We start from the raw sequence: 24,684 nt of genomic DNA on the forward strand, positions 1-24,684 counted from the left end.
GCAGCCTAAAAAGCGTTGTCCTTGTTACTGCAAGGCAGTAGTCTCCTCTGTGCATCTCCTTTTCAGACCACTGGGAGAAGAGAAGCAAAAGTCAAGAGGGGATCCAGGAGACAACAATCACTCTTTAAAAGGTTCCAGTGTTACCCAAGGGTGTTACCGACATAAAGGCCACGTGCTCTTTTACTCACATGGGCTTCCCACATGAGGGTCATGAATAGGCACATCTGTTTCCCACCCAGTTTCTCCAAGTTTTATGTTAACCGGAAGGAGTATTTCTCCCTCTGGCTTGAGGCTGTTTGAAGGCCACGTAGGACCTGTTAATATTCTTGCTGCTGGCTAGCTCAGTAATGTCCACACCCCTAGCTTCCTTGCAACTCTGGGCTGCTGAAAGCCACAGAAGCAGGCTGAAATCCCTCTAGTTAATTCATCAAGGTAACTTGGTAAAAACAGTCACTATTTGGAAGTGGAAAGGGCATGAGGCAGCAGAAGACTAAATGAAAGCAGAAATAAAGTCCCCCCCAGCCACCATTGCTATCTGGTACTGCTTGTGGAAAATAGTCAATAGGGATTAACTCTTCACTGTCCCTTCCAAATACAAAATTTAGATGTCATCAAATGAAACTAATGAAGCCCAAGTTCAAAACATGTCAAAGGAGGTGGTTCTTCACCAACTGGTAGTAGACCTCTGGAATAACTTGCTGGAGGATGCTCTGAATACAAGAAGTGCACATGGTTGCACCCTACAGACAGCTTTAAACCAGGGGGAAAGATGGAACAGGAAAAAAAAGGAGGGGGGGGGGGAGAGAGGAAAAAAGAGAGACTCCAATTCAGAGACTCTACCTGCTGTTGCTGAAGACCCTCTGCAAAAACTACTGCTGCTCAGATCCACAGTGAAGCTGCTTGTATTAAGCCATATAGCCAAAGACTCAGCACTTGCCCAGTTCTGCAACAGTTCAGTGAATGGAAGCAGAAATGTAGCTAGCATCCTCTTCTGCTGCTGGTGAATGTATTTGTTATTACTTTCACTATGGTTCTCCATGTTAATCTACTCTATCTTTCTTTACTTTGCATCCTCTGTCCTTTTTTTCCAAGGCTCTGTAAACTAACGTATTTCTCTTACTGCTATGCTAAGTGTAGGTCTCTTAAAGGCAGCAATGAGGGCTCAAGAGCTGCTTTGTGAAAGTCTCAAGGAGAAGGCAAAAACTAAATAGATCATTTAATCTTTCAGCACCAATTACTTTTCTTCAAAATATTTGGAGAAAGAAAATGAAAACTGACCAGAAATAATAGAATAACAGACATTCAGAAATAAGTTTGTCACTGGGTTGTTCCATTTTTCCACTTTTCAGGAAAGCTAAACTTCAAATTGCTTAAATCCAAATATATGGATTTCTCATATGTTAGTGTCAGGCTGAGAGTCCTTGCCCACCAACCAGAAACATATTTAGCTGTAGCACCCTTTTTCCACTAGACTGTAATTCAGAGAGAAATGTGCTGCTGCAGGGCCGTGTTACTCAGTAGTAAGTAGAGTTAGGGAGCCTGACTGAGGGCTACTCTTCCACAGTCCGAATGGATCCTCGTTGCCTAACCGGCCTTCTTCCAGCTGGCTCCTGCTAGAACCCCTTGGATACGGTTCCTCACGCTTGTCTTTCCTAGCCAAACCTAATAATTAGCATCCTATTAATTATGGCTCAGCAGCAATATTCAGCTAGTCCCAGGGGTACCTCATGGTAACAGGGGGATCTGTAGTTCATCACTGAAGTTGCAGACCTTAGCTCTTAGTTTGGGTGAGTCTGTTATTCGGGGCTGTGCTAATGACTGTGGCTCAGGAAAAAGTAGCAGAGCCAGGAGCCCGTCACCTCTTCTTCCCTAGGATATGGAGCAGGCACTGCCTATGTCTCTGCAGTTTGCCACTGTGTGAGGCAGTTAAGGCATCATCACATCAGATCACATCCCAATAGAGATTTAATACCGACAAAGCATTACACACCATCACATTCTTTACATTATCTAGTATATGCAACAAAGTTTAGGTTAGCTTTATGTTTTTATGCTGAATTTGTTACAGCTGCAGAAGGACAGGTGGTACCTGCTCCAACATGAAGCTTACAGGTACAAAGTGAAAAAGATTTTTTTCCTCCTTGGGTTAATATTTGAATCATCAGAACAAGTTTACACCAGCTCAGCGTGTTTAGTTGTAGACACTGAATGTGAACTCATGAGGAAATCTCACAATGCTGTGAGACCAAGTTATAGACTGCTACAAAAACACTTTACTGGGTCAAAGCTATTCATAAACCTTCAGAGGGTAACGGGAGAGCTTCTGCAGGATCATGTGTCCTTCCTTGGCTGGCCCTTCCAGGTCTTTCCTGAAAGCCACCTGAGCCCCTTTCTGATTTAACTCGGCGTTAGATGTACCCCAAAATGCAACCACTGCCCTCATGGCCATGATCTGCCATTACATTTCCAAGCAGCTCAAATCATACCACATCTTTGTTTTGACAAGCCATCTTTGTTTACACAGACCCAGGGACTAACACTGGCAACAGTTTTTGTTTTCAGCAGACGGCAGATCGCAAACACTGATCATGTCATGTCATCTTCACCTTTTGCTTAATTGAGACCCAGTATTCATCTTAAAAAGGGTGTGAAGGACATAGGTCGTAATAGGGGAAGAATAGGGTGAAGAAAGTTCACATATTCTCAAGCAGCCAGCACTTTTAATCCGTAAGAAACTCCCTGAAGTAACTAATGAACCATCACCAAGAAATCTCTAGCACCATCCCAAACGCCTAACTTCCTGGCAGTGCAGTGATTTTTCGATTGGCAAGCTTAACTTCAAAGGTCAGAAAGGCAGTGGAACAAAAGATTAAATCATCAATTTATAAGCACTTTCATTCAGTAAACTGGTAAACTGCTCATGTCAACAAGGCAGGCAATCAAGAACAAGCTGTTTCAAATGAATCCAATACTTATTGGAATAACTAAGCTAGCGGGCAAGGGGAAAAAATAGAGATGTGTTAAACCTGACTATAATAAAGATTTTAGTCCATTTTTTTCTTAAGCAAACAGGAAAATACCAGGGTAAAATTCATTGTAAGCTGGGAGCACAACTTTTTCAGATTTTGCATTCAAAATAGCTCCTTGACAAACATGGGGACAATTCCTTTGTGGAATCAGGGATCTGATTCTTAGCACAGGACCATTCAACACCTGCATTAATAATTTGCTAAGCAGATTAGAACAGGCAGTGTTAAAACATGCAGATGAATCAGCCTGGGGAGAGTTTCAAACACTCCAAAGACAAGAACAGAATTCAAAATGAGTTGCAGAAACCAAAGGAATGATTCAACAACAAGATGAAATTCTGCAAGAACAAGGGCACACTATGTTTAGGAAGTCTAATCTGCCAGTACAAAATCAGAAATACCCATTTAGGAAATAGTAACATCTATAAAGGCTTGCGCTAAAGTAGATTGCAATCTAAAAAAATAACTCAACAAATACACTGGCGTTGCAGAAACAGGTAAAACCTATTCTGGGATGTGGCAACAGAGGGTATGATACTTAAGGGACAAGTGATTATCTGCTTAATGACAGTAAGGTAAGAAAGATTTAACAATGACCTCAGCTTTCTTACAGCACAGCACTACTCCAACATGCATATGGCTGCTATGCAGTTCATGAAGAGCTTTGTGGTATCTTTAAGAAGCAGAGGTCAAACCCTTGCAGAAGGCTGGAGTGTTATCAATGCTGTGTCTTGCCATGTTTATATCACCTACCTTTCACATTCTTTTCAAGTCGGGGGGGAATGGTACACGTCCCAGCACTAGTGGTTTCATTTCTTCTTTTTAGGCATCTGTTATACTAAGCAAAAACAACATTAAAACAATATACTGCATAGTTGCGCAATCCAGGAAAACTGTCATTAAGCTGTAATCACAAGAGACTGTTTAAACTAGTTGTCACGTTACACAGATAAAAACACAAAGTAGAAAGGACAAAGCTTACGTATATATATGACATCTATATGACATCCTGGTTCCTCCAACCTTCTGATAGATCCTGCTGGAAAACAAATTGCAATTTCACCGACTGTTTAACCACCCAAGAATTATGCCAAGCATGCACGGAATTTTTATGCCACTATAGTTACTTCGAAAAGGTATATTTAAGCATTATACATCTTTGAATGTACTTGTACCAATACAGAGATCTTTCTCTTCATATTGCCTAAGGATACAGGAATACATGGTCTTTCTATAGTTATGATTTGATGCTACAAGTCAATTCAGTGGTAGTCTTGGTTCTGGAGGTTTCTGCTCCCAGATTCCCCCACTTGCTGTTTTCTCTCCTTTGGTTTTACCGACTCAACTTTCAGGGTGACTATAATACCAGTTATTTTGTTTTTTTCAATCCAAACTCTCAATCGCTCCTCCCCCTTGACAGGGCTCTGCTGTCAGAGGAGTAGTAACTAGTTCCACATCTCATGGTGTCCGCACCAGAGAATTTACCTCTCAAGTGCTCTTTCCCTGCTGGGCACCGTGCCACCACATATCAGGCCCTTGAGCTTTAAACCATCCTGTGATCCATGTGGCAAGTATAACAGCACAGAGCTAGTATAATTAGGGAGGAAATTCACCCTTCCCCCAGCCCATAGCGATAGCCACCCAAGCCCTCGAGAAGACAGCAATTCATACTCTGAATATTTCACTTTCAGCCACAAATGCCGGAAGGGTTGTCTAAATGAAAGATAAGATTCAGCAGATTTTGGCTTATATCCTCCTCAGACAGGGGCTTTTTCTGCAAGAAGCACTCCATCAGCACAGCGTGTGTTTGGTGCTACAAAGCACTCTCATCTGCAGGCATTAAGAAGTGATTTACACCAGCAAATATAGAGTCCAGCTGCTGCTCGGGGTGCAGCAGCTGGAAGGCTCAGGAGAAGATTTCACATGCATCTCGTGATCATTAAGCATCCGGCTTTGGCTGAAGGGCGCTACTCTCTGTGTAGACTTTAAAGGCCAATATTAGGGTATGAGGGTCAGCTCGTACCAAGTTCAAGCGTTGTCTCCCCTTCTCACCCACCTCAGTAGGCCTCTGAGGGGCCGGTTGTCACCCAGCTGGGACCAGGGGAGCACAGGCAGCACACGGAGCTGGCAGCCTCAGCCTCCGTCAGCAGTTTACTAACATGGTTAGATTTGACAGTAAGTTTACAGTCATCCACTAGTTTCACATGGAGTGGTTTGGTATCTCAGCCTGGTTCACAAACCCACATCCATCTGGGTCTGGTGCTTTCCGTTAGTTATCTGCCATCCTGCTAACTTGGTGCCAGAACTTAATTAAACTTTTGGCCTCAGAGACAAGGGTTCCTCTGCCTCAGAGTTTGGACACAAGGACCATCACGAGGCAATGGCAGAGCTGCTGCCTGGCTTGCCCACTCCAGAGAAGAAGGCAGCTCGGTTCCCAGACCTTTCACCAGCAGCACCTGTACCTCCCTGGGCTTGCTGGCACCATGTGCTGGGCCAGCTGGAGAGGTGGCTTCTCCTTGCAGAGCCAGAGAGGAGCAGGGCTTTCCTGCTGCAGCTGAGAAACCAAATGCACAGTCAGGCACCCTGGGGTTGTCGGGACACTGCAGAGGACAAGGCCAGGAGTGCTGGTGCCTGGTTCCTGCCAGTGAATCATTATCTGTTGGCATTAGCTTTGCTCCTTCCGCAGTTCTTGCTCCAAAACGCCTACTCGCTTGGCACAGGAGCTGGTGTCACCTCTCATAAGGAAATGTCAACGGGGCAGCTGCCTTCCCAGATTCTGCACTCAGATCAGTGGCTCTGCGACTTTTTCAACATTGAGCCGAAGATGTCCCTTTGGGTGAAAATACATTCTTTGTTCAGATACTTTTTGAGCTTTGCTCATGAACAGAAGAGCTAGAAAGCCTACTGTTTAAATCACATTTAAAATTGTTTTAGTAAGATTAAATGCTTTGGGGAATAGGCACATTGTCTATTTGTTCTTCCCCCCAGACCATTCAGAAGCACATATTGCACCTATCGCTCTAGAATTAAGTGTTCAGCCACCGCAATGTCCTGACCATGTGCCTGCCAGCAACAGGAGACATGATTATGCAGACCTCTTTTCTGTTTGGCATCATTTCTGCAGCTCTGAAACAGCCAAGGCATTGCTCATGCAGCCCCTGAGCTGCACAGTGCATTAAATAAAGCTGCACCGGCTTTTCCAGGGGTCTGATTCTGCCACACAACCCTCCAACCTCCCCGGCTGCTAATTCCCAGCACATACACCGGCAGAAGAGTTTTCTTTTATTACTATTGTCAAGTTCAGGCATCGGAGGACATGTAGGATAAGCAACAGGCACAGGCTGTTATTTCTGGCAGGCAGAAAGCTGGAAGACAAAGAGCCCGGCAGGCTGGTCCATGACTCGGTACTCACCCCGGCTCCTCGCCACCACCTCCTGCCTTTCCCTAAAGCACAGGAAAGTATGTCCCTTCCCCCGCGTGTAGACAAGTCGAGAGCCTGGGTTTCCACTGCTCCCCATGGGAAATCAGTTTAACAAATAAGATCAGGAGTAACGTTTTTTTCTGTTTAACCCGTATTTTCCTTTCAAAATTCCTCCTGTCACATTGAGTTACAGGCCCTTGAACTAAGCTTAAGACTCCCTTTTCCTCCCTGGGGACTGTTCCTTTTGGATGGTAATATCAGCCTTCCTTAGCTGTCCCTGCTCAGCTGAGATACACGTATTTAGCCCTTTTCATCTTTTCTTGTAACTCCTTCCAGCCTCTGATAATTTCACTGCTCTTGTGTGACCTTTCCTCTGTTTTCCTGCGTCTTGGACTTAACTGCAATACTGCTGATTAAAATGATAAATATCACACTGCTTGAATAAGTGGCTGCTCCCCTGGGTGCCTCCCACCCCTCCTTCCCATCTGTTGGTGAGAGTGAACCTCCTGGCAGCCCGGGCGCTTTTCTTCAGGCAGGGCTGAATTCGTGTTACGGGCTGACCTGGTCAGCCTCTGCCGCTCCGGGCCGTGCTGCTGAGAGGTGGGGGAAAATGGACCTGTCGGGTGAAAAAAGCTCTCCGTGACCTTAGCTCAGCCGTCCAACTAAGGTGGAAGTAGGGACTTTATGCCACTGGCTCTGGCAGGCAGCTTTGTGGCGAAGGAGGATGGTGACCTGGGGAAAATACGGCCGGGCTCTGCGCTCGGTGTGTAACACGCTGTGACCAAATGGTGCATGCAGGGAAGCTTGGAGTGTTCCTGGCAACTGCACTGGGGTTTCGTTCGGTCCTGTATTGGGTTTGTTTTTTTCCAAAGGCTAGGGGGAAAAAAAAAGGGGGGGGGAACAAAAAGGGCTTTTAAAATTTCATTCCCTATTTAAGAACAGACAATTTTAGTAAGCTTTTATGTTTTACCTAATTATTTTCACATTCAAGACAAGAAAGGGTGGCTTTGTGGTTAAACCATCAGATACCCCTGATTGCAAAGGTAAAAGTAGCCATGGCTGTGTAGTAGCCGAGTGCTTCATGATCTAGGTTTCATGCTCTAGTAGACAGGTGGGTACACAGATGAAAATTCCGGCAAGACCTACCTTGTGTGACTGTGAAGCATCAGCAACAAGACAACATCATGCAAACTTACGGAAGAGGGAATAAAGGCCTTCACCATCAAGCTCCATTTTTGTTATACATGCTTTTAACTTCAACAGCTAAATGACATACTGGCTCGCAGCTGCTTTATTTAAAGTTTCATTGATCTTACTCTGTTGGGAGCTTATAATGAATACCAGACCCCATATCCCTAATATTTTCTATGGAGACAGGCAGAAAGAAAACACTTAAAACAAGGCAAGCTTTCTTTGAGAAGCAGGGGAGGGAGGGAATCCCCCTCAAGCATTAATATCCCCCTGCTCCCTCACCAGACTAAAAAGGAGACATATAAAAGTTTTAAATAACCTTTTTTTGGTTATGGAACCCAATAAAAGAAGAAAAATATTTGGGGCTTTGGACATTTAAAAAAAAAAATCTTATTTTGTGTTTTTGAAAATTTCAGAGGAAACTGCAACAATTGCCCAGAAGGGCATCGTGTCTGGAGAATTTGTTTCCTCTCTTATAAGAAAATGACTCTACGTTGCTCTGGCAAACAGCAGTGGGAAAGCAGCTAGTTCTGCTAACTGCAGGGAGCAGAGGATCACCCCGAGCAGCTACAGAGCTTTGTTTTCCCAATGGCCATTAGGTCCCACAAACAAATTTGACAGCCTCACACTGAAGAAATCAGCAGGTTTTTGCCCAACAAAGCAAAAAAAACCCCATTCCACCATCAAGTCTTCTGCCAAGGAGTTTCTGGCCCAAGCCAGGTGAGTATGTTTAGGATGGGCTTGTGACCCTCTGCAGATACAAGTGCCAGGTTAGAGCGTATGGAGAGGAGCGGCCTCCCAGTGCACGCCTCGAGGTGGCTTTCTCAGGGTGCCCTGGTAGCAATGGCCCTGCTGCAGCACCGTCCACGGTCACGGCAGAACACGGGCCGGTTTAGACCAAAGCCACCGCTCTTTCAAACTTTGTCATCTTGAGAGTCTGTTCTGGCTTAGGTGTCCTGGCAGTTGCATTTACCAGCTCCTTTTCAACTTGATCACCGTTGCTGGCACCATTAAAGCCATCCTGGAGTGCTAATGAAGGGTTGTTTTAATAATAAGGAAGTCCAGTTTGGGAACAACACTTGCAAGGCCCCACTCTTGGGCAAGAATAATTTTTGACATTTCATAAAGCGATTACGTTGTATCTCAAAACCAGTCAGCTTCCCGGCTTCCCTGACCCTGCCACGAGCCTTCCCTGCTGTCTAACTGATGGTGGTGATGCCGATTTCTGCTTCATGTCCATCACGGCTAGTTTAGACCCATTGCAGTGGGTGTTGCTAAAGTAGATTTGTCGTGATTTTTTTTTTTTTCCCCAAACATCTGTTATTTTGATCTTAAATACCAACAACCTTTCCTTTATCCCCCCCCCCAAATAATTTCTTTGGTCGGAGGAACACATCTTCCTTTGCAACTCCTAATCAGCGTCTCGTTGCCAGAGGACACAGGCGAAACTTGTGAAGGCGTGGGCACAGACACCCACCCGTGAAGCCGCACTCGGCCCGCCGCTGCCCCCCGCGCCGTGCGGCTCCTCGGCGGCGGCACGCCGGGGCGGCGGGGGCTGCGAGGCCGCCGGGGCTGCGAGGCCGCCGGGGCCGCCGCCGGGGCCGCCGCCGGGGCCGCCGCCCCTCCGCAGGCTGCCGAGGCGGGCGCCGGGAGCGCGGCGCTGCCGGGCCGGCGCTAGGTGGGGGTGTGGGGCAGCGCCGGGTGCCTCCCCGGGGGGGTTTGCCGGCGAGGTCTGAGGCAGGCGGGTCTGACAGGAGGAACTGGGCCGAAGGGGATCCTCGTGGCATTGGGCTGAGGTGAGCGGGTGGAGCAGCAGCCCCCCGCACCCCAAGAGATCACGTTTGGGTTGCGGTGTGTCACTCCCCGGCAGTGCTGGAGGGAGACGGGAAAGGCTGCTTGCTCTCCGCCCCACTGGCATCCCTTCCTTGCCACCGCGGCTTGGGTGAGTAGGGGTAAGCGGCCGCTGCGTAGGGTTCTCCTCCTGCGGGAAAGGTCAAGATGCAATGGTAATTTGCATCCTCAAAAACAGACCAAAAAAAAGTCCCCGGTATAAAATGACTGGGATGGCTTTGTATAAATGCAGAACAGGGACGAAACAAAGGAACAAACATTTAATCTCCCTGGACCTCTCGTAATTGCCTCTGCCAATTGCAGGACGAAACTACAAGGCATGAATCCTTGGTCCTCAACTCACAGGGACCAGGACCAGCTCAACAGCTGATAAACCAACCAAAACTTTGCTCCCTGTTGCACTAGTAAGCAAGAAAACCTAATTCCAGCACCTCAGAGGTACCCCAGCATGACGTGCCCCTGCAGCCAGACCCCTCCCATGCTCCATTCAGTTGCATTTTTACCACCTTGTTCTGAAATGCCTAATTTTGCTGCCAAAATGCAGGAAAGAAGAAAGCTCCCCTTCCTGTATGGCTCTCCCAGAGCCCCTGCTGACCTGTCTTGCACTGGGAACAGCAGGGCCGCCATTTGATTCCCAGGGCACGGCCCTGACTGGTTTATCTCAAACTCGTTAGCCACAAGGCAGAACCAGAAGAGGGTGATTATGTAGCAGGTGTTGCCCTTGGCATTACGCTTCCAGGATGAGGAGAATCAATATCTCTGAATTACCATTTCGGTCATCCCCTTCCGGCACAGCCTGTGCTGGAATAAAGGGCCCGTCCCTCGGGGTGACGGCTGGATCACCACGAGCAGAAGAAACAGGAGCTCACAGCTAAAGCAGAGGTCTGGAAGAAGACACGCTGAAGGTGTCATTAGGAGCGTTTGTTTCCTCACCTGCAACACAGCCCCTGGTGTGACCTGGAGAAGGTTACTTCAGTTTTCCATGCTTTATTTTTTCCCCTCCCCATCAACAGGGACAGCGTGGGCCTTCCCACCCACTGAGATGCCATGAAGATAAATTCCCAGTTATTTGTAAGGCTGTTGAAAATGCACCAGAGAAGCACAAGAGAAATACTGAACAGTTTCAGTAACAAATCAACTATTTTAAAGCTTCCCGGAGGAAGCAATTATTTGGAGCCAGGTTACGTTTATGGGGGGAGACACGGACTGTCGGATGGTAACAACATTGTCTGCAGAGCTGAACCCAGGATCATAAATCCCTTGGAAACAGCTGTTACAGGGACATTTCTGCCATCCTGTGCAGGCAGCTCATGAAGATAGAGGAAAGTGAAGTAGTTTGTGCAAGACTGCTGTCTTGTGCCACTTGCAGGGAGCCCCACACTGCCCTGCAGCACCCAGGGACGGGAGCTCGAGATGGGAAACCCAGCGCTGTCGCCCCTTGGGTGCCAGGCTTCTGCTTCTGACTCCCATCGGGCTTGTCCAAGAGGGCTTCGCTGCCTGAGTTTTCCTCCCCAGGAAATCTCTGCGACTCCCAAACCTGGCCCTGGTCTCCTCAACATGAGGAGACTTTAAACTTGGGCTTGAAGATGAACATTGTATACTTTCTAAATATGGGCAACACGTTAGCCCTTCTTAAGGGAGGGCCTGCCTGATAGGCACAGCCAGTGCAGAAGCAAATCCAGCTGTGTGCCAGCTGCAGCCAGCAGCTCTGCCCAGCCCAGCCCCAGCCTTGCGAACAGCATCCCCAGCTGCCATTGACCTGTAAGGAGGGACGTGCACTGCCACTGCCAGCCTCCCAAGCTGTCCTTCTCCCACCCCCAGCTGCCGCTGAACCGCAGGGAGGTGGCAGCCCCAGGCACAGGGGCAGGTGCAAGTCTAACTACACGCACGCCTTGTCAGACAGCAGCGGCAAGAGGAGGGACACCCACCTGCTGCAGGGGCTTCTTGGTGCTCTCAGGTACCCAGAGCACGCTCCAGCCCACTACGGCTCCCTCCTCCTTCCCTGAGAGCATCAGCGCTGTGCCCAGCAGTGTCCGACTGCCCCTGCTGCAGGGCTGCTGGGCACCGTGGTTTGGCATGTGTGGGGACAGGGAGAGCGTGTCTTCTCCATGAAGTGGGTCCCCGGCCTCACTTGGGATCCGTGGGCTGGAAGACAAACCCCGCTTGCCAGGCAGAGCTGCTAAACACAGTGTGGTCTCTAACACCACTCCCTTAAGTAGCTACAAGGAGATGTGAGCAGCATGCCTGGAGAAGCAGGCAAGGAGACAAGGGGGTTTGTGCCCTGAACGCCAGCATGTTGGCACCAGTCTGTGTCCTCTTGCCCAAAATCTGTTTTTTTTTCATGAATGTAACATGAAAAGCCGAGCTGTGTCCCACAGACCCACCCTGAGCTCAGTGCGGGCCAGATGAGAGAGAGCTGCAAAGGACAACACCCTTATGCCGAGGTACCCTCTGGGCTCCTTAGCTCTGTGGTGGCACGGCCCAGGTCTTACTAGAAGGTTAAGGTGAGGAGTTTGCTGGTAAACATCATCCTCCTGCAAAAGGGAATAGGGAGAATCGGAAAGTCCATTGTGTGCATGTCATGGTTTAACCCCAGCTGGCAACTAAGCCCCACGCAGCCGCTCGCTCACTTGCCCCCAGTGGGATGGGGAAGAGAATCAGAAGGGTAAAAGTGAGAAAACTCGTGGGTTGAGATAAAGACAGTTTAATAGGGAAAGCAAAAGCTGCGCACACAAGCAAAGCAAAGCAAAGCAAGGAATTCCTTCACTACTTCCCATGGGCAGGCAGGTGTTCAGCCATCTCCAGGAAAGCAGGGCTCCATCATATGTGATGGTTACTTGGGAAGACAAACGCCATCACTCCAAATGTTCCCCCCTTCCTTCTTCTTCCCCAGCTTTATATACTGAGCATGGCGTCATGTGGTGTGGAATAGCCCTTTGGCCAGTTGGGGTCAGCTGTCCCGGCTGTGTCCCCTCCCAACTTCCTGTGCACCTGGCAGAGCACGGGAAGCTGAAAAGTCCTTGATTAGCGTAAGCACTGCTCAGCAACAACTAAAACATCAGTGTGTTATCACCACTGTTTCCAGCACAAATCCAAAACATAGCCCCATACTAGCTACTATGAAGAAAATTAACTCTATCCCAGACAAAACCAGCACAGTGTGTTTGTCCATCCCTTCCCCTGTGTGCTGGGATGCCAGCTTAGTGCCGAGAGACACCATTGCAGTTTTGCCAAGTACCGCAGCCGATGAGGGATGGGGGCCGGCAGCGCGTCATGGCCAGACCCTGCTCTCTTCTCCAGGGACAGCACTCATAAGGGGCCCTCTGCATGGCCCTGGCAGGTGAGAAGGAGCGTGCAAACACTTGCTTTGCGAAGCACGGGGCTTGTTGGCACATAGGCTGCAGGCATCCTTCTGCTTTCAGGAGGGGGAATCTTGCATTTCGTGACACCCCTAAAAACAGGTCAGAGGCTGGGGGAGCTGTTAATGCAGGGGAGGTTTCCGGCAGGGCCAAAGCTACAGCACATCAAGGGATGATTTGATAATCCCACCGCAAAGCTTTCCAACAGTGGCGTTGTGGCGTGCAGCAGCCGGGGTGGTGAGGAAAGGCTCCAGATGCGCTCGGTCCTGTTAAAGAGTTAAAGCCCGTGGTTGTAATGGGGCTGGTATGTCCGTGGCTTTGTCTTCCTGGAAAATCCACACGTACAGAACATCCTGTCTGGGAGCCGGGCAGTACAGCGCGCTGGCTGGCAGGACGCCTGGTAAGGGCAGGAGCCCATCTATCCCCTTTCCTGAGCAAGTTTCTCAAAGCAGCTTTGTGGCGGGGTCCATGTCTTTGTAGCGAGGCCACTTTTCTGGAAGCAGAGGTGTTCCTGCGTGCCCTGGCCTTTCCACCCTTCAGCCGAAGGGCCAACTGTTAAGGAGGATTTCCCAGACCACCCACCTCAGGCTGGCTTCCCTCGGGCTTGGCTCCCACAGTCATTTCTCATTGCAGGCACAAACCAGAGATGACAAATTATTTCCAACATGTCTAATAGATAAGAGCTGCAGAACAACAAGAAAGGCACATTCCTGGCTGCCAGAATTGCTGTGGCAGGAGACCACAGCCCAGTGAAAAATACTCGTAATTTAAAAGCAATTCCTGGAGGCCACGACTCCCACATGCCAACTGCCTGCTACAGGAGGGTGGGCACAGGCCACAGAGCTCCAGTTTCGCAGTGGCAAAACTACAGTAAGATCAGCTTGCTGTGTGGGAATAATTTAAGGAATAAATGGAATAAATAGATGTCACCCCTTCCCTTCTCTTTAACCTGCCTGTTCCTCTACAGAGGACAAAAATCATATATGTGAGCATACAAAAATCTCGTAACATCTTTAAGGACTTTGCTTTGAACAAGTTGGCCAGAAGGACCTCCTCTCTCCTTCCCTTTCCTATTACACTACCAATAGATTTCCTTAAACGAAAGGAACACTCATTAGTACATTTGCTTCAAAGGGCAACGTTACCTTAGGTCTTCGAAGCAAAGCAAACTATAATAATAATAGAAAAGGACCATATATAGCACTAACAGAACAAGGGGTCTTCTGCTGTTTCTGCTTCTGCCATCCTCCCGGCGCAGCACGACTACCCAGAAGAGGGAAGAGCAGAGCCTGCACCCAGCCTCACCTCTCCACTTGGACCTGCACTGTCTACACCCACGTATTTGAAAGATCTCTCCAATGTCTCCTATGCTGTCCTGCTATCTGCTTTGGATTAGTATTTTGCCAATCAGAGCTATCTTCCCTCTAAAAATAACATCCTCTTGCTATATATACTGTTCTCCTCATCTAGTCTCCAAGGTTAATTAGCCATTTATTATATTCACCCCTTCTTCGTCTCTGAAGTCCTCTCATGCCATACATCATCTCTTTAAACCTTTCTCCCCCTGCCCTTTCCCATCGTTAACAACTTGGCCAGTCTCCCGACTTACTGTTCCCAAGGGCCCCACCAATGGACGGAGACACCGCAGCAGCTATCAGCCATCGGTGCCGCAGTCATCGATGCAGGTTCCAAGCCTGGCAAGCAGGGGACTGTAAGAAAACCATGCAGCAGTTGCTTCAAATGCTCCCCAAAATGCCTCTTCTCTCCTTACGTCAAATCCAGACCCAGCCTTATTTCCTCTTTGAGGCCCCCCCACGGCTTTCATCCAGCCCGTGTCTCCCAACACACTCAGCCCTTCTTGCTTTATCGCTATTGCCTTTGCTCATGCACAGACCCAGCGGGCACATGTTTCCTATTGCTGCCGTGGGAGAGCTAGGTAACCACCGTGTCGTCCTCCTCCCAGCTCACTTCCTTCCTCTCCATCGCTGACCGATCATTGCTGCAGGAACTCAGACTGCACAGACTATGCGTTGTTTGGGGGAGCAGAGGAAGGGACAGAGCGCTTGTGAGGGTCTTTCTGCACCACATTAGTAAATTGCTATGCGTGCACACAGTAAAGGCAAACAAGTACCTTGCCCAGCCTCATGCAGCAAGTCTGCACGTTAGATCAGGAGACTTCTCAGGCAGGCTGAGGAGCATCTGCTAAACACATCTGCCACAAATGTCAGCCAAGACCAGACAACAGGTCCAGGTGGCCCTCGAGCGATCACAGCCCTCCCAGAACAGCCCTTGAACCAGCCCGGCCCAATTTCTCATGCAGTTGCATGCAGGCACACTGAGGGTGGCCTTTGCTTCTGAGAGTGGAGGGTATTTTTGGAAACAGATGATCCTTCTAAGGCCACACCAACTCTGTACCTCCTTCCCCAAGCCATTTGAGCATCCCCAGCTTTAGCTTCACCCTAATCTTCACATGGAAGGTGATGCACTACTACAACATATTTGCTAATGGTCTGCTAGATTTCCAGTCCACAAGGTCCAAGCAGTTAAAAAAATACACAGGAGATTATAGCTTCACTTCAAAAGAAATTTTTTTTTAATTTAGAAATGCAGTTATATACATAGAACAATTAAATTAAACTTTGTACAAATATTAAAATACTATCTTCACACCCACTGCAATGTACAGGATACCAGAAAATATATATAAAATAAAGCAAAATAAAACTGACTGAGTGACATCCTGCACAGCATCAATTATGCTTTTGCTTTTAAATCCCACATATATATGGAGTACCATTCTGCAAATAATTCCATAGTGGTGCAATTCAGATAAAAAGAAAACATATACAGGAAAGAAGAAAAGATTAATGCACAAAGGCAATCAAGCTCCCCTTGCATTTGCATCAGCAACTACCAGCAGTCTACCCACCGCATCATAGGACATCTGCTTCACAGACAACTTCACTTTGTCTTCTTTTGGAAGGAAGCAAATTTGAGAATCAGAACTAAAACATTTTCCAGCACAACTCAGTTGCCTCTGTCCTTGCTCACTCGAGGACAGAAGCAAAAGCACAGCTTACGGAAAGCATATGCAGAGCATCAGTAGAACCTGTTCTGGTGGGTACGCTTGTCCGTACATCATCTGCAGAGGGTCGAGTTTGGAAGCAGTGCTGAACACAGGGCCCTGAAGAGAAGTGTGGGAAGTGGCATGCTCTGTCCTGGTGTGGAAGGGCAGGAGGAGGGGATGAAGGATTGGAAAAAGGCTTATCATCTGTATAAAAATATGCCTTAAAATGAAGCCTGCTCTAGGAAACCTCTCTGTGCTTTCGAAGTGTATCATAGAGCATAAATGTTTTCTAATGAAGTTCTTCTGCAAACAAAGGTTTTCATAAAGAGAAAGTTCAATCTGCAGTTCCCTGGTAAGGACTGAAGGGTGAGGCAGGATGTGCAAAATGGATGGGGTTTATTGCATTTATATACAGAAACCAGAAAGTGAAATTGATTTAGTTAGTTATCTGGATAGAGTAATAAGGCAATTTTTTTTTTTTTTTAAATAACTGCTATCAGAACAGTAAAACCAGGTTTTGCAAATATGTTCTAAAAAGGTCACCAAGGAAATCTCAGTGTGTCCAACCAGTTGTACATTAATATTCTTTTATACAGCAAGCCTGCTGGTGTCTGCTAAATCATGTAAACAAAGCACAAGCTTCCCTACAACCCGGTCATGAACACATTAGTTCATTAGCCTGCAGCATACCTCTGTTTTCAGTCACAGCTCTTCCTTGCCCCCCTCCTTGTGCTCCCTTTTCTGTGCTGCAAATGACTTAACCATCCCAGGTTATTTCCAATGGCTGAGCCTGTCACTCTCTTAGCCCCACTCCTCAGTATTGACCCAAGTCATCCACCTCTGGGAGCACCTTAGGATGTTTCCTCCCAAAACACATGGAACAGATTTCTTCCTAACACACCTGACTTCTCCATGTGCTGAAAGGCCAAATAAAGGCTCCAGATGCATTAAACGATTCACCACACCAGAGCTGAAAGGCTAAGGAGAAACCTCAGGGGAGACATCCAAGGGGTGAACAAGCAGCATGCTTGCTGAGTAAGCATTCTTCTACACAGCAAGTTCCCTGGTGGTTAAGAAAAAGGATAAAAATGCATTAAGCTCTTCTCCCTCCCGAACTCATGAAGTTTTAACTCAGCAACAACTCCACAGGCTCACACGTTGCAGCATGTCTCTCCTCCTGACTTCATTTTTAACCTCTTCTGCAGTTAATGATGGGGACATGCAAGCTATTTAAAACCAGGACACACAAAACCATCTCTCTCACCAATGCTGCTGACCTGCTTCAAGGTGGCAGGAGGCTCTGACACAATTGTTGGAGCTCAGCTTCATGGTGCAGATCCTGACAGGAGACTGCCCCGCTTCCCCATGGGTTACTGTCAGCTTCACTTTCTGGTTCTCTCAGGCTGGTCCAGTTCTGCAGTGCTTGGGCTGTAAACACTGCAGTACGTTGCATTTTATTTATTTTTTTAAAAAACTATGCAACTGAAAGGGAGCAAGGAAGTTTTTCTATTGCACATAATATTCTGAATTTCTGAAATGCCCTTTTTTAACCTATCAAACTCCAAAAATAACATAAACCTTTAAAATAAGTGCTATTTTTATTTTTCCAATGTAATTAAATCATTTTAATGTTCTTGAATATCACAGGATCCAGCATGTATGACAGAGCATGAGATGATTATGTCAGGAGTGTTAAATAAGAAAAAATGCCTCCCTTTGAATTCTTTTGCCAGACATAGGTGGGAAAAAAAGGTAAGGAGGCTGTGGCCCCATCAGAAAAAAACAACAGAAAAAGAAAAAAAAAAATTACTGTGTTACAATCTTGCAAGGCTGAGCCCCCGTGCTCCCCATCCACCACGCCGAGATCCAGGCTGCATCTACCTACGGCAACAGCCAGAGAGGACACACTCTTTGTTCAGAGGTAACGAACACTCCTGAGATAGAGTGGAGCTCACGACTGAGGGATCTTTAAGCCTCAGCCCTTGCTCCCATAAGCAAAGACAGGACTGTGCAATTTAGTTTGTCCTAAATCTCTGCCCAAAAGACTTCCCAATCCTTCAGCCGCCACAGAATTAACACAAAGACAAATGAGTAACAATCACTTCATAATCAGTAAAGTGAGGCCTTGCTCCCCCTCCCCCTTGAAAAAAAATTGTCAAGCAGACATCTCTCAGGTTCCTCCCCAGCCATTCTACCTCATTTTATAGGAAAATAAACTCTAAAGCTGAGGCCGTGGGCAAGAGGAATGTGATGCCCCCAAACTGTTTCCATGTTCTGGCTTGCACAGGTCCTTAGGGCCTGTTCCTACAAGCGCTGCTGCAGGGGACAGGCTCTTCTTCAAGCGCTGGAAGAGTCAGCTGGGGTTACCAGCCAGCACAGCAGAGACTGGCCTGGGAGCTGCTGGTTTACCCTCTCAGCAAGCCAACAGAAGCTGCCTGTTTATGCCTGATCACAAGATCTATGCTTGCATATTTCCCTCCACCTCCGCATTTCCCCCCCCTCCTTAGTAAAGCCATTTCCCACAATTTCTATAAATGAAACAAAATTAAAGCACTCCCTCTTCTGTGCAGCTTGCTTCCTTCTCTTCCCCACCCAAATTGAATTTTCTCTCCCAAACTGGCAGCTGCTTGCTTTACAATAGCAGAGAGGGGAGGCAGGGCCACTCAGTACGTGCTTTCTGCTGGTGGAGCAGGCGCTGGTCCAGGGCAAGGTCAGGCCTCGGGACCAGCTTCATTGTGGGATTCTCCCACCAAGCCGGTGCTAACACCGAGTTAAAGGACTGTCCCTTGCAGGAAGTCAGCATGTACCTGACTTCTACACCTCGACTGCCGAGCACCAGTTTGAGTAGACAGGACCTTAAATGCATAAAGAGCAACTCCTCCTGCTCCGAGTTGGTTAGGTAGCAGGAAAGAAGTCACATATTCTTCCCTCCACACTCCCTTACCACTGCACTCGCTCAATCCCTCCATCTGCCCTGAGAAACCAGTGAATGGGACAATTTGCTCAAGCTCAGACCACTTCCAAGGTAGGAGTTAAACACTAAATACAAACGTTCCCATGCTTATTTTCTAAAATTCCAATAGCAGATGTGTAAACAACATTTGCCCTCTACAGTGCTTGAAGCTGAGACACCACACCCCACTGTAAAAGAACGTGAGATTTTCACCATCCAAACCACCCAAATGGGATTTATCAAATCCTTGTGTTAATGCAAGGTAACATGACCAATAGGGAAGGAAGTTTAAAATACTGTATTTTTAAATTAATAACATCCCTCTAAAACAAGGATAGGGAAAATAGGATTCTTCCATCGACAGGCACGCGCTGTCCCAGGTGTCCTGGGATTTAACAGCTAATCAGGAACAGGCGCAGTGGGTACATGGCTGGATACTATGGCCAATCCCCATTTCCAGGAACTGGAGCTAAGCCATAGTGATTTTATATATAAAGGTGTTGTGTCACTTTTACCAAGTGCTGTGACAGTATGCTCCTGGAGTAACAAGGATGAGGATGGTGAGGATCATAAACCAAAAGCAAAGCAGCACAGACGGCATCCTTATTTACCTGTACATTACCCCATGATGTGTAAGGCCATGACATTTTGCTCCTTCAACTCAAAAATTTAGCAGCTTCTCACAGGGCAAACACTTCCCTGGTTACTTCAAGACAGTTATGACAAGGTACATGCATCTAAGAAGCCAACTCTTCTTGCTGAAACCAATCCCACAGAACAGTGTCCAGACTTCCCCGGTGAAGAACCTTAAACCACCACAATGCTTTTGTGACTGTATCACCTACCCCAGATAAATGTGGCTTCCTGCAAAAAGAAAGTCCTGTTAGCAGCAACCAGGATATTCTGATCTGCTGTAGATAACTGCGGGGGGGGGGGGGGGGGAGGAGAAGGGGTATACATGTTTTTGGATCTTCTTTTCCCTGATACCAGAACTTGAAACAATCTTTGAAACTTAGGTTCAGGAATAAGCTATGGTGTCCTCTGGCACTGCTGTCAATCTAGCCAACCTTCCCTCACAGCAACAGGCAACTGCGTTGTATTTAGGAGAGACATTATAAATGCTGCTTACCCCCAGCCACAAGGAAGAAGCCCTTCTCTGTGGGCCCACTGAAGCCCATTAGGATAAAACAGCAGACTTGTGCTGTATGAAGCTAGGAAGACGCACTAGCCTCTGAGACGGTAGCTACCCAGGATTCAAGTACCAAGGTACCCAGTGTGGCTGGAAAGGTAATTTGTGATTGCACCAATGGCACTAGGCATTCACTACCTACAGGCATTTTCTCTCTTGACATTTTCAAACACCTGAACCACTTCTAGATTACATCTCAAAAGTGTTACCTCTGCCTGAAGATCTGACCAAAGCAACCTACTAAGCTTTAGTGCAGAACCACTTTAACTGAAAAAGCTTTGCAACACACAGCTTATTCAGAAAAGTAGGGTCACAAATTTGCTTCCAGTCCTGATGCCTCAGTGGATGGGGTTAACTCATAGTTAACACAGGGTTGGTTAACTGAAAGTCACATCCTCCAAGCTTTCTGTACCCTGCTAACCACTGGCTATTCTCCAAGGCTCTTCTACAGCCTAACACCAGGAGCTGCTCTGGCACCAGACCAAAGCCGACAGGGTTGTTTTATTGGCAGTACAGTCCCAGTCCTAGCTTCTAGAAACACAGCATAATCAAGTGGGCTGCATGAGTAGAGAAGGGAGGAGGAGACAAAAGTGATTTTCAGGAATGGACTCCTGCAGAGATGGTTTTTGAGAAAGGGCAGAGGGCATTCCTACGCATTGGACTTCTCAGCCTTCAACGCTCTAGCAATTCTCAATGAACTGTTATTGCACAGCTAAGTTGTCATACAGCCCATCTCATCTGAGGTGCTTCTAGACATCACAAGCTGCCCCTTAACTGGGATCCCTCCCAAGCCCAGCTTCAGTCCCAGTGAGGCGTTTTGTCCTGCCCTATCACAAAGAGGATGCTGGAAGAAGAGCCTATATAACATATTTTAGTATATATAAACTGTGTCTGCACCCAGTGAGCAAGCGGTTTTAACCCCTGCTCTCCGGGCAGCAGAAGGGCTAGAGAGGCTGATAAGCTGCAACAAGCCGGTATGAGGAGGAGAAAGGCACGAGAAAAGAGCAGCTCTTCAGAGACTGCTGTCAAACATCTGGCTGGGGAAGAGGAGAGGAGAGCTCAAATCCACTCTGTTCCTTGAGCCCCTGATGCTGATGGAATGGGGAAGCCAGCGCTGCACCAACTCCACTGGTGCATCCAGGAGGCAACCTGGCGACATCCTTTGGATCTTCAGCTGAGGGCATCTCTGCTTGGAGGTATCCAGGGCACAGCTCGCGAGGACGGGGAAGGCTGCACAGAGTGCTTCTGTCCCGAAGGCAGAGGGAGGGGAGGAGGAAGAAATCCAAGAGGGAGAAGGCTAGACAAACACAGCAGGCCTCATGCTTCCTTCAATAAGGGAATATCTGAATGGTGGGGAGAGAAAAAAAAAAGAAATAGTAGTCAAACTTTTGCAGTTCAACACACCCCAGAAAAACTACTGTTGAAAGCAAGACAGGCTCCCGCTTCTATAATGTGATAATTCAGTGGTCTTCCTGTCATCACAACACAGCAGAAGGGACCTCTGGAGGACTCTGCTCCAACCTGCCCCTGCGAGCGGGACCATCGCCAGTACCAGCCTTGAAAATCTCCAAGGACAGAGACTCCATCACCCCTCCGGGTGCCCATCTGGTCCTGCACTACCCTCCCAGTGCAAAATATTTTCCTAATGCCCAATCTGAATCTGTCAAGTTACAGCTTGTGGCCACTGCCCTATGTTACATCATCTGGCTGAGAAGAGTTTGGCTCCATAGTCTTTTTGACTCCCTGTAAAGTAATTGTAGTCAATTGTTAACTTGGCCCTCAGCTGCTTCTTCACCAGATTAAAGAAGCCCAGCTCCCTCAGGCACTCCCCACAAGCCCCTGGCTACCTTGGCAGGCCTCCAACAGAGCCTGTCCAGTTTCTCTACACCTCTCTTGAACTGGGGGTCCCACAACAAAATACAGTATTCCCAGTAAAGCCTCACCAATGTTGTTTAGGGGAAGTTATTACCTTCCCCTTAAGAATGACAGTTTCTGTCTTTCCCATAACCTCATCAATCCTTTAGTTCCTCAAAATGTCCAAGACATGTTTCTTACTGTGACAGGGATGGTTGGAAATAACAAGGGTCACACTTGCCCTTATCTAACTCGAATAAATGCAACCTCCTCCAGTAGCTGAAGCTTCTTCATCTTTGAGCCATAAGCACAAGCTTTATGGTCTCCTGCTGCAAGATGCAATCTGCTACTGTACAACAAGCCTTAGAGGCAATACATGTTTCCAGGCAGTGATAAAAATGACACAGCGCAGAGGCAACATCCTCTAATTTCTACACTGCGGACATTTTTTGTTAAGCTTCACTTTTGGATTTCTGCTGTTTACACAGAGGTTTAATGCTCATCTCAGGACATTGCCATTTCCGCAACAGTGGAAATCCTCTTTACCGCAAGGGTTCTGGGTGGCATTACTACGGCTGTAGGGCTTGGCACCATTGAAAGGAGCAGTTCTGCCCTGAGTTATCTACAAGCCAGTTACACTTCTTGCCTAAGACACAGCATTCTCTGCAGAAGGAACCTTAAGCCGCAGCTTCACATCAGCTCTGGCATTGTAAAGCCACTCCTTCAGGGCAGAACAAAAGTGAAGAATGCAAGATGCACTGACTGTTTAACAGACTTGCCTCTCTGCCCTGTACTGTAAGTTTAACCACATCCCTTTTAGGTCTTCTCACATGCCAAGGCTGCAGCACTGCATGCACTGTGGCAGTAAGCTGCTTACTAAAACAGTCTACAAATGAAGAAGCCCAAATATCACAAAGGGTTTGTAGTCCAAGCATATCCTCCCACTCCCACCAACTTGGTTTCCACAAACACAGATATTTTACTGCATTTGCACTATGATGCTAGAGGCTGGCATTTCTCTGCAAATCTTTTGCTAAGACAACAAGAGTGAGCAGCAGAACCCCAACAGTCTGGAAAGACTGCCCCAGGCTCCCAGTCTGAGAGTATCGCATACTTCAGGAGAAGGCACTGAATATTGCTTGTACATCTAAGTTGTAAAACATGCCATGGAGACTGGGATACCTCTTTTCAAAAGCTCCTCTGGTGCCTGACATACATAGGGGCATTCCTTGCCATTTGCATCCTAGGTAATCAACTGCAGAACCTACTCTTATAAGGGTCTCATTCAGTGCTCCTTGCCCAAGTCACATACCATCTGTGTATTCCTCAGAGGAAGTGAGTGATAAAAGGCTCTGTATGTCACTGCTTTCTGAATCTTGGACCTCTTTGTGTACAGGTCTACTGCTAGCCATGCCAGCTACCCAGGAAGAGGTAGCAGCCTGATGCACAAGAACAGTTTCAGAGCGCTGAGAGCCACTGGCTTCACACAGTCCAGAATGTCCGGGGGCTTCATCTTCTCTTTCAAAGCTATTGTGAGCCCCTTGGTCCTGCTGCTGCATCTCTCTGGCTCCGTTCTGCCCAGCTCCCTCCGAGAGCACGATCTGCACTCGGGAGTCCGAGGGTGGAATGCAGTTCCCTGTGCTGCCATACACCGCTTCTTCATAGGATGGCAAGGCCACTTGGACACCATCCACCATGATAGAGACCTGATCTCCAGACACACCTTGCTCTCTCCTCAAAAAAAGAAACAAAGAGGGGGGAGGGGAAAAAAAATATCAAGTTGAGCATTTATATTTTTATATATATGTTACAGAGAACTCCAGTAACCTCCCACAACAGAACTCTAATACTCACCATTGACTTATTTAGGGAGAACAGAAACATGAATGGTGGTTTAACAAGGTCAAGCAAGCATAGCCTTGGAGCCCTACTGTGAACTGCCATAAAAATGAGCAGGGGCTGTAATTCACAGTGCCCAATGGATTTAGCAGCAAGAGCTGAAAAGGTTACAATGCTTCCCACCTCACCTGCCTCCACAGCTAAATCTGACAAAGATCATGACTCAGAGCACTCTGCTGTTGCAGCCGGCAGATAAAAAAGAGCTCTGACCACCACTGATTTCAGCTTGTTACACTGCTATATTCTGCAACACCCAGCGCTGCCTGTTCTGCCACCTTTGCTGCTGGCGAGATAACCTCTGGTGGGGTGGGGCAGAGAGCTCAAATTGGCACAGTGTGAATCACCTAGGCTCATGAGTCAGAGTCCTGAGATTGAATTTTTCTCTTCCAGTGGTTTGGACTTCTTCAGAAAAGGGCAGACTCCAGGGCCCCACCTCTCAACCTCCCCGCTGCTGGACAGCCATGTCTCTGCTCTTATTTAAGGAGTACTAGTAGCTGGTTTGGAACAGGGAGTCCACAGTGACTTTGCTGACCTCAGCCGGCAGCAGTGTTATGGCTGGGTCCCTCCTCTCATCCACAAACCCAGGCCAGGAGTGTTCTCCTCCCACAGCAGGGAACGGTGGCAGATTTGCATGTGTATCTAATCAGCAGTACTGCCTGAATTCACATCCATAGGATCTCACAAACAGACTGGGGGAGATGCATATATATACCCAGACCCATACTTAGTAGCTATCCAAGGCTAGAAGAGGCAGGAGGTTGATCTACAGCCAGGCTAGTAGGGATCATAACTTTTCACATTCAAAGCCAAGGAAAAAGAACAAGGAAACCACTCATCAGATGACATATTAGAATGGGGACCACAGCTGGGT

At 47.6% G+C, this 24,684-nt stretch overlaps 1 protein-coding gene across 5 annotated transcripts in view; it reads right to left on the reverse strand.

The window, feature by feature from the left end:
• Positions 1-15,435: 15,435 nt before the first annotated feature.
• Positions 15,436-24,684, reverse strand: part of SUSD6 (sushi domain containing 6) — a 95,882-nt gene continuing 86,633 nt past the window's right edge. For 4 of the 5 annotated variants that reach the window (XM_072863885.1, XM_072863887.1, XM_072863889.1 and 1 more), the window contains exons 7-8: positions 23,227-23,648; positions 15,436-21,403 (exon numbers count right to left, since the gene is read on the reverse strand). In XM_072863885.1, the coding sequence (XP_072719986.1) occupies positions 21,378-21,403; positions 23,227-23,648 (448 nt within the window). In that variant the 3' untranslated portion in view covers positions 15,436-21,377. The remainder of the gene's footprint in view (positions 21,404-23,226; positions 23,649-24,684) is intronic. The other variant, XM_072863890.1, reaches the window with a different exon arrangement.

This window comes from Ciconia boyciana, chromosome 6 (genome assembly GCF_034638445.1).
Source record: "Ciconia boyciana chromosome 6, ASM3463844v1, whole genome shotgun sequence".
NCBI classification, from domain to species: Eukaryota; Metazoa; Chordata; class Aves; order Ciconiiformes; family Ciconiidae; genus Ciconia; species Ciconia boyciana.